We start from the raw sequence: 9910 nt of genomic DNA, 5'->3' as shown, positions 1-9910 counted from the left end.
ATTGGAAATTGCTTCACTTGCGTTTCTGCCTCTGCCTCAAGGTCAACTCTCTGATGGAGTAGCAGCCTAGCACCAGACCAAGCAAAACTTCATCCAGCTAGCATGTCTGCCCTTGCCGGAACTAGCTGACTCTGACTTGTGGTCAAGACAACAGCTTGATTTCTCAGTTGGACTCCTGGCAGATCTGCTGCAAGCTGCAAACTCTCTGTGTCCACAGAGGCTAAAAATACCCTGACAGGTAGGTAAACATTTCCTCCACGAATGAAGTCGACCAGTCAGAGGAGCTGGTAGTTTGTGGCTGCGGATGGCTGTGAGCTGTAGAAATTAATTATCAGGGTCTCATTTCAGCACACTCAAGTGTCAGGACCCTGAAATTTTCTCTCTGCAAGCAGCTCCTATTGGCCACTGGCCTATGTTGATCTTGACACTCTGTAGGTCACATTTTCTGCCCACAGGAACTTACAACTCTAATGGACAAACCAAACACATGACTTAAAGTACTGTGCAGTGGCCTATATTTAACATCAAATACATTAAATGCATTAGGAGGCAAAAGTAGAGGATTAGCATGGACTGGGTTAGTTAGGTAAAGCTTCATGGAGGAAGTGGATCATCAAGTTTACTTGAAGCCCAAGTAAACTTCAGATAGACAGTGAGGAAGAGGGTGTGCGTTAAAGACAGCATCACGGGAGTGGAAATGCCCATGCAACATTTTGGAGACAGTAAATACTCACCTGGTTCAGCCTAGAGCTCCCTATCCTTTCATCCTCCCCACCCATATTCACATGTAACACCACCACCTTTATAACTTCTCCCCATAGTGATAGCATTATTTCTATCACACAAAAGGAATAAAAAAATCCTTTCAAATCTACTGAAATTTGGAGGGAGATAATTTTATAGCCTCCTCCAAGTACTTTTGATATTTTCTAGAGACAAGCTTCTTCAAGGTGTAAGAAGCCTTTTAGAACTACCAGTCCTCGAGTCACATCATTGACAACTATAGCTCTTGGGTGGCTTAGGAATGTTAATAAAATATAGCTTCTGACTTGAGAAAAAGCCTGTTATGGGGCAAACAAGGACAATTTAAAATGAACAGAAAGTGCAGGCAGAGAGAAAGAGGAATCTGGAAATATGCAATTTGATAGTGAAAACTGGAAGATCTTGGAGAGAAAAGACTATTTTGAGAGTACAAGAACTTTCAGCCTAAAAGGCACTTTCTAAACTAAATTCTGGGACATCAGGCAAGGGAAGAGCTAGAGTAATAAAAACGCAGTCCCAGGAACCTGATGTGACCAGGGCAGAAAAATTCCCTTCTTTGGAGTTTGACCTGTGAGCTGGAGCAGACAGAATGGCCAAGACCTTTCTGTTTACTGCGTAAGAGGTACGTGTAGGATGTACTCAGTCAGGGGGGAGGTTACTAGTAGCAACCAGGATTTTGGTGTTGGATAGATTAATGTGCTTAATGAATATGACTAGTTTAAATAAATTAATCAACATTATACAGTATTATTTAATTGGTCATTTACATTGTGATGACTAATTATCCTACACACCTTTCAAAGAGCAAACATCTAGAAATTGTCTGCTTGCTGCTAACTTAAAGCACGAAATCAGGGCTGACTACAGATTGCAAATATTCACCCGGTTTCAGGAATGTGCCATCTGAGCTCTTCACCATCCTTCCAAGAGAACTCTGATTACAACCAAATTTCTGGTTGGTGTGAAGGATATTCAGTTCCTCACCAGCTGTGCTCCTCTTGACACACTTATGCTTACTCATTTCTTTTTCATGTCTTTTGACTCTCATCACTTATTTAATTAGGGTCTCTCTCTCCCCTTCTTCTCTCTCTCTCCTCTCTCTCTCAAAGGCCCCATTCATTTTCTTTCTTTCCAGCTTTTGTCCGTTTATACTTTGTGTCAATTTACAGAAAATTTACCATTCCTATTCATTTCCCTTTGTGTTTTGTATATGGTCTCATGGAAGGTCTCTACTGGGGACTCTAACCCACTGAGAGCACACACAATTAGGTCTCAGGTGATTAGCTTGAAAGGTTCAGGGATTAAAAGTAATGCTCTAGAAAAGTTTCAGTGTTTAATAGTTAAGAGAATAGCTTTAGAGTTTACGTTGCCTGAAAAATGAACTTTTGTGGAATAGGCTATTGCTAATTTTGCCAAATCCATAAAGTGCTACTGTACTCACGAGAAAAAATAAAAGAGCAAATAAATGCTCTTGTATTTCTTGGCATCCTTGAATAAGTAGGTCTCATGCAACTCTAGATATCAGTCACGTATCTCCGTATTTTATGCCTTTTTAAAAAAAATAATGGGGGTCTTTGCTGAAATGAATAAATACAGCTGGTACCAAGACTAGTTCATTTTGGGTATTTCAGATTTTGGGTATATGAAATAATTGAGGTATAGAGAGGTGAAGGGCAGCTGGTGTGATTTCCTGGTCCGCAGAGCAGGTGTTCAGCAAACATCTATGTTTAGTAAGTATCTGTGATCATGTGCTTCCTACCCACTTAACCTTGAACATCATATAAAAGAGATGTATTTTTAAATATATGTACCAAACTTTAATTTTCATTTCACACTCAAAACTTCTGTACAAAAAGAGGCAAAGCAGGCAAAAAAAAATTACAGGGACTTCAGCAAACAATATACAACAACTTTTAAACAGCTTTGTGTATGCAGCAGCCTTTATAGATGTAGTGGGGAAATTGGGTTCCAAAGTTTTTGTTTCTTGAAGATAAAATTCCAATGTTTATTATTAACATCTAGAAAAATTTGTATCTGTCTGGGATACAAGACTGAATGAGAAGTTTCTGATGTCTACTGCACCATTAGATTCCAAGATTGAGAGAGCTTCATTTTTCTTTTGAGAAAGCATGAAATTACTGTTATTTAAACGTGATGATGTATTAAAAACCTCAGTTTACCATTAATAACTTGATACAATGGTGACGGCTAGGAGCAAACACCGATGAAGCATGATATTAACTAATAGTTAAAGGATAGTATCCAGGATTCCCTTTCTGGTTGTTAATTAATACTCCAGCCCCAATGGGCCACCACAATTCAAAACATTCATTGTCACTTTGTTTTCCTAATGCCTAGTGGCACATAAAATGTTTCCAAGAACAAAGTTATAATGCCAAAGTAGCAGTGCATCTGAGAAATGTAATTTTCACCTTGTTGCTTGCCCCAAAATAAATATCTGAGTAATGGAAAACACTTTTATTTGAAAACGACGAGACATGAAATATGAAATATAGTTAACATGGACATGGATACTGTGGCTAGCACTTTCCCCTGAACCACTCACAGGCTGTGGACACATGTGCATGCAGCACAAAAAGCTGTGATTTTTCAAAGATGTCTGATGCCTGGTGGACGGTCTGTTAAAAGAATTTGTCTCCCACAATAGCTCCGGAGTGGACCCAAGGCCCATCACCTGTTAGTGATCACAGACATTCAGTTAACCGTCCCCCTGATAGTCAGAGGCAATAGTTCAGGTCCTGGGCGTTTGCGAATCCACGTACTAGTGAATCTTGGCTTTGAAACAAGGTAGCTTGGCTAAATCGGGGCAGACCGGCAGCCTCTCCCCTATGTTTGGTCCCATTTGATAGAAAGTCTAATTAAAAATTATAAACGTGCTCAACTATTTACTCTGCAAGTCCTTTCCCCTCTCCAAGACTTCATCTCCTTCCCTGATATGGGAGGAAAGTAAACCCAGTGACGATAAACATTGAGTGCATCTATACCTCTAGTCTTGACAGTTGTTTCCCAAAGATAACATGGGCCTGCCAAGTAAAAGAATGTTTCTTAAGCTGAATATTTAATGAATTTGTTTACCCAGTGTTATCCTAATTGCTGGCTTCCTCTAGGGTTTTAGAATGCCTAGGTTTGGAAAGGTCTTGAAAGCCATCTAGTGCATTTCTGTTCTGATGAGAGGACCCTCATCCAAGCAGCTGTACTTGTTCACCTGGAAAAGCTCCAAGGAAAAGGGCCTTTCCTCTACTCGTTGACTGACGTTTAGATGCAGGCTGGGTAATCTGTTCTGTCACTTGAATGGATTTCTTTGTGAAACATAAACAAAACCAAAGTGTGTCTCTCCTCTTCTTGGAGGACTCAAGGGAATGCCAGCTGGCCACCAAAGTCAGGAAAGTAATGGTGTGACAGCTCATTCCTTGGGACATTGTGAATGACACCAAATCCTGATATAACCAGACCCAACTTTGGGAGTTACCATTCCCTGGGCAACTCTTTCCTTCCATCAGAAATAGGCAAGCAATTATATGGTTCAGGCCGAGGGGTTATTTAAAAGCGTCCAGTACCACCCCCATAGTATGTATGCATAGGCCACGTGGTGAAAAAGAAAGGGCTGGAGTCAGGAACGAGGCATCCTGGGTTCTAGTCCTACATGGGGGTGATCCTGTTAGACTTCATCCTCTGTCTCGTTTTTCCACTTGGAGACCAGAATAGAAGATCTCCAAGATTCCATTCTAAACTCTGTCTGCAGACACAATGACCCTTGTCATACTGCTAAGCATCAAGACAAGGTGGGGTGATGCTTACTGGACTCTACTTACAAAGGAAGGATGTGAGAGTCAGTCTTTTTAGTGGCTCATAGTCTTGTAGGACTACTGGAGATTATCTGTTTTATTTGCCCATTTTATAGAGGAGGAAAGTGAGACACAGAGACCTTAAGTGAATCTCCCAAGATCACTCTGTGAATCAACAGGGCGAGGACTTAACCCAGGTACTCAAGCCAGAGTTTATACATTGCAACAAGCTAGCAGTTGGGTCATAAAGGAGCTGCCATTTAAATATTAGATAACCAGAAAACGAAAATCTCCCCTCTAAGTTCCTCTAGTTTTCTGGTAACTAATTAAGTGTCTAGGTCTCTGCTGCCACATGGATGGTCCCCAGAGGACGGGGCTCCTATTAGGAGGGGGTGTGTACGCAGTGCTCCACAGACAACAGGAATGTTAGCAACCTTACCCACAATTTTAGCCAGAGCTCCATTTCCCTGTCCCTGGAGACAGAAGGTTGAAGCAGAGAGATGACTGTCCTGTCGCCTGGGTGCCCTTCCTCCCCACCTGTGCCCCACTTCCACGACAGCCACCAACCCATCCACAACAGCACATCTATCTATCCTTGCTTCCCTCCCATGAACTGATGCAAACACACTGATTTTTCCTCTTGCAAAATGGAAAGGGAACATTAGGGGGTATAAATCAAAACAGGAAGAGAGTATGCTGATAAATAAAATACATGCAACAAAAAAGTTGCACGTGTGCTGCGCTGTCTGAGGAAAGAGAGGGGGTGCGCTGAATTCCAAACACTTGGCTTTGTGTCTCCACGTGCATTTGTCTTTTCTGGGATCCCTCTCTCTCTGTCAGGATAACAGCTGTGTTTCTTGTAGTTGAGCTGACCCAGGAAATCAAATACTTTGTGTTTCTATAACTATACTTCCCAGAGAGATTACACATCTAGAATTAAAACATGACCACAAGCTATTAGGAATTTCTGATTGTTAAAGGTGTAAGGAACTCCAGTAGCAAAGATCAATGTCTCCAAAATTTTCCTTTTGGAGAAGCGGTTTTCCTTTCAGCCATCGAAGATAAGGCTCTCCAGTCAATTTATGCTCTGCTGGGTTGAGTCAGTCGGGATACAAATTAAGGTCCATATATTTCAGGGACAAGAAGGAAACGGTTATGTAAATACACGAGTATTAACATCAATCTGTATTAAATTATGTAAACATATACATCTTCTGAGGTCAGTTCAAAGATCCTCTTCACTGAGCAAAGCTTTACTGAAGCATGGCTCGAATCTGTTTGGAAGTCGATTCATCATTCAAGTGTTTTGTAGTGAACCTGGATGGAGAGAAAATGATGGCCGTCAGTGTGTAAACAGCACTCTGAGACAGCTTCGATCGTGACTCTCCAGCTCATCTTTACCTTGGGAGACTTAACTGATATTTAGAAATCAAACTTGGCATTGGTTCTTTAGACAAAGAGCCACACTTCAATGCCCAGAGCAGTCTCAGATTTAATATATATATATTTTTTGCGGTATGCGGGCCTCTCACTGTTGAGACCTCTCCCGTTGCGGAGCACAGGCTCCGGACGCGCAGGCTCAGCGGCCACGGCTCAACGGGCCCAGCCGCTCCGCGGCATGTGGGATCTTCCCGGACCGGGGCACAAACCTGTATCCCCTGCATCGGCAGGCGGACTCCCAACCACTGCGCCACCAGGGAAGCCCCAGATTTAACATTTGATCCTTCCTTCCAAAGGAGTTTTATGTTATGGTTATTAAACAAGTAGATCTTCCACCTAATCAAATAATTTCACGGAGGAGACACAAGCGATCTCATTTTCCAGGGAGGCAGACTTCACGTGCTTGAGCGCAGGATCTTGGCCATCTAGGCCACCCCCGCTGAGACACAAATATTAAAATATGGGTTTGCATATAACAACATTACCCAACACTTAAACTGTTAGGGTTTTCTACTTTTATGGGAATACTTGTCCTCCTTGCCACCACAAGGGGGCACGATGGCAGGTCCATATACTGAAGAAAAGTGGTGTCGTTTGTCTCCTCACATTAACTGGTGTAGATAGTTCATGAAAAGAAAGGAAAAGAGAAGTAACATGTAATAAAATCCTGACCGCGTCCCAAGCACTCCATGGAAGTTTTCCACTCGCACTAACTCTTTGTAGGACAGGTTATTGCCTCCATTTTACAGATGTGCAAACTGAGATTCGGAGACGTTAAAGACCCGTTCCAGATGACAGATACAACGACGTATGATCTGTAAACAGTTTGTGATTTCTGATTTGGATCCAGGTCTGCCTGCCTCAAAAACCTGTGTTCTTTGACTTCCCCACAGTGTCTACAAGAGACACCAAATGCCGAGGTTCAGATGGAACTCACAGCCTACCGCAGTGCCCTGCTCTCGAAGCTCTGCTTGACTGAATGATGCTGGAAAGCAAAACAAACAAACAGAAGCCAAAGTCTTCTTACTGAGTGTGGAAAGCCAGCCTTTTGTGAAATGGGCACCAATGGAGAAAACCTCGGTTTACCCACAGAATCTGGAAGGCTCTTGGGTTAAAGCTACATCTCTTCTGAAATGATGACTTAGCAACTTCATGAAAAAGGATTAGCCTCAGTGTGTAATTATGCATTTCATGTGCATCTCAGTTTCTTCATTTATTAGATGGGGTAACAGATCTTATCACTCTGACTTGTGATGATTCAATGAGAGCAGGAAACATGTGTGTTGTACGTGCATAGAGGATCACTGCTCCATCTCACTTATACTTATTGAACATTGACTACACGCATGAAGTTGAGAGGAACTGAGGGAAATCAGTTGAATGGTGATGATGAATCATTCAGATGAATGAGACAGCAGGGACCATAAACTTTCCAGATTACAATCCCGACTGTCATGATTCAGCAAACTCCTGTGGATACGTCACAGCTAAGAAACGAGAATACCTCCCCTGAAGTGGATTAAGCGCACGTGTCCTCGGGAAGAGAGCAGGTGCGCGGGCATGACGCGTTAGCAGCGAGGAGACGTCAGGAACACTCGCCAGCTACAAGGGCATCCAGACAGGGGACAGCAGGGTTCTCAGCTTTGGAGCTGCACGTACGACTCACCCAGGGACCTTCAGAGCAAACCCACACACACAAAATGGACGCCTGAGGCCCTAGCCCAGTGATTCGAACTCATTTGGCCTGGATTGGACCCTGAGCGTCAGTGTTTTCAAAAGCTACCCACATGATTCTCCTGTGCAGCCAGGGAACCACAGGTGCAGGGGGAAGTGAGACCGGGGAAGCTTCTTCTTCTGCAAGTCCCCACCAACCACAAAGCACTGTGGCTGGGAGTTAGGCCTTTGACCTGCGGGGTCACCCAGGCCTGGGTTTAGATCCTGGCTCAGCCATCTGCTGTGTGACTTTGGCCAAGTGAGTTGACTTCTCTAAATTTCAGTTTCTTCCATCTGTAAAAAGGGGATGATAAAAATGGGGCTGACCTCAACAGGCAGTTGGGAAGATGACATGTATTAACAGATGCAAAGGGGTTAAGCCTGGCATTCTAGCCCTCGGACCCAAACAGCACCTACATTTGCAATGGTTCGGAAGGGTTGGCTGCCCCACAGGGCTGAGGCTCACCTGAGGGCGTTCAGCAGCCCCTCCACACTGTCTGGGGCCTGTTCCTTCAACACCTTTATACAGCCTTTCATCTAGAAGAAAGCACGAGAGTTTGTTAATACCCCAGTAATTCCATCGTAGTACCTGTCCATCACAACATCTGTTCATAATAATATCACATTATTTCTTCCCATAGAAATCAAACTCAGAAATGTCCAACACACCTTCCTACCCCCTCAGGCCAGTGAGGTGTTTCTCTGGGCTTCTAGAAGGTTCTGTGCCAGTTTTCTTATGATACTGCAATCGAACATTCTATGTGTCTGACTTCTGGGGACAGCGACCTGATTTTGATTTTCTTGTCTTGGACTCCACAGCCAAGGGGAGAGCTCCTCCTCTAGCCTGTGCTCAGTTGAGACTGACTGAATGAATTGCAAACCTGATCGTTTTATGTCATCTCTCTGCCCAGAATGCTTTTCCTCCTTCAGCTGTGTGACTGGTAAACTCAACAACTTAACAAATTTTTTTTTTCTTTTTTTTTTTTTTCGAAGGAAGAATCTGGAAAGAACACCATCACTCATTTTAAGCTCAGACGTTCATGCACTGATTTGGGTATACTGTACTAAGGGCCTCTTTTATAAAGGTCACTTATAAAAATGTTCTTGTATGTTGCAAGTTTTTTCCTAAAGCCCTGATAAACGCTGTTGGATTGATGGGGGCAGCCAGAAGCCCAGGGTTGAGAATCATTTGGGGCCATGTTTAGGCTCATCCAGAAAGAATGTCGTGGTCGATCAGAGATGCTTGTCATAGGTGCAGGATGGGGTCAAGCTCAGAATGAAGAGATTTGGTCCCTCTCCCGAAAGAGCTCATAGTCTAGTGGGAGAAGAGAGACAAACAGCTCATTATCATCCTGTGATATGTGTTCTTGTAAAAAGTGCCCAAGGAGGAACGGGGCCATAGATGAGAGAAGAGGCAGAAGAGCAGTGGATACTCTTTGGGAATTTCGAGTTCTATTTCAGGCTGATGAAAGCCTTGAGTGTGAATAACAGGATGCAGCCAGAGGTGTAGTCAGGGCCAGATTCAATGTGGGTTTAACAGCATGTTCGGGAGTTGGGGGCCTTTACCTGTGGAAAACACCCGTGATAGGTGTTAAACAATCTAGTAATGTGATTCATACTGAAAGGGATCGGAGGAAGCACGACTGGAGATGCGAGGGCCAGTGGGAGCCCCTGAGGGGGAGGGTGTGAGAGCAGCAGTGGGTCAGGGCAAGACGGGAGGATGCATCTGAGGTCCAGGTCACAGGACGCGGTGATGGAGAAGGCGTGAAGGTGAAGAGGGAAGAAGACAGTTCCTAGGTTCTGAGGGACAGTTCCAGGTTTCTGGCTTTGAGACTGAGTTGGAGGAAGGTGAAATACCTGAGACAGGAACCCGGGAGGAGGAGAAGCAGGTCTATGGGGGAAAGGATAACCTTTGATTTGAGGCCGGCCATGCCTCAGGTGTCCAAAGGAGGGGGTGTCTGGAATTCTGGGTGAGGCTTGGGCTGGGGACCACGGTTTAGGGGTGATTCTGTATTGGATCATTCCATACAAGTTTAAGGAAATCAGTTGAAAATGTCATGTCACTCCAGCCTGCTTTCCTGACACCCACGATTAGCATCAGTTCTCTAAATGATGCATAACCCTCTGGGCCTCGATGACTTTGCGCTGATGATTCCCTCCGCCTGGAGTACTCTTCCTTCTCCCTGTCC

At 43.9% G+C, this 9910-nt stretch overlaps 1 protein-coding gene across 1 annotated transcript in view; it reads right to left on the bottom strand.

The window, feature by feature from the left end:
- Window positions 1–2556: 2556 nt before the first annotated feature.
- Window positions 2557–9910, bottom strand: part of CYRIA (CYFIP related Rac1 interactor A) — a 108563-nt gene continuing 101209 nt past the window's right edge. Inside the window, exons 11-12 of the mRNA XM_067703662.1 lie at window positions 8188–8258; window positions 2557–5885 (exon numbers count right to left, since the gene is read on the bottom strand). Coding sequence (XP_067559763.1) covers window positions 5822–5885; window positions 8188–8258 — 135 coding nt within the window. The 3' untranslated portion in view covers window positions 2557–5821. The remainder of the gene's footprint in view (window positions 5886–8187; window positions 8259–9910) is intronic.

Source organism: Pseudorca crassidens, chromosome 14 (assembly GCF_039906515.1).
Source record: "Pseudorca crassidens isolate mPseCra1 chromosome 14, mPseCra1.hap1, whole genome shotgun sequence".
Classification (NCBI taxonomy): Eukaryota; Metazoa; Chordata; class Mammalia; order Artiodactyla; family Delphinidae; genus Pseudorca; species Pseudorca crassidens.
This window is presented reverse-complemented; position numbering and strand designations above follow the sequence as displayed.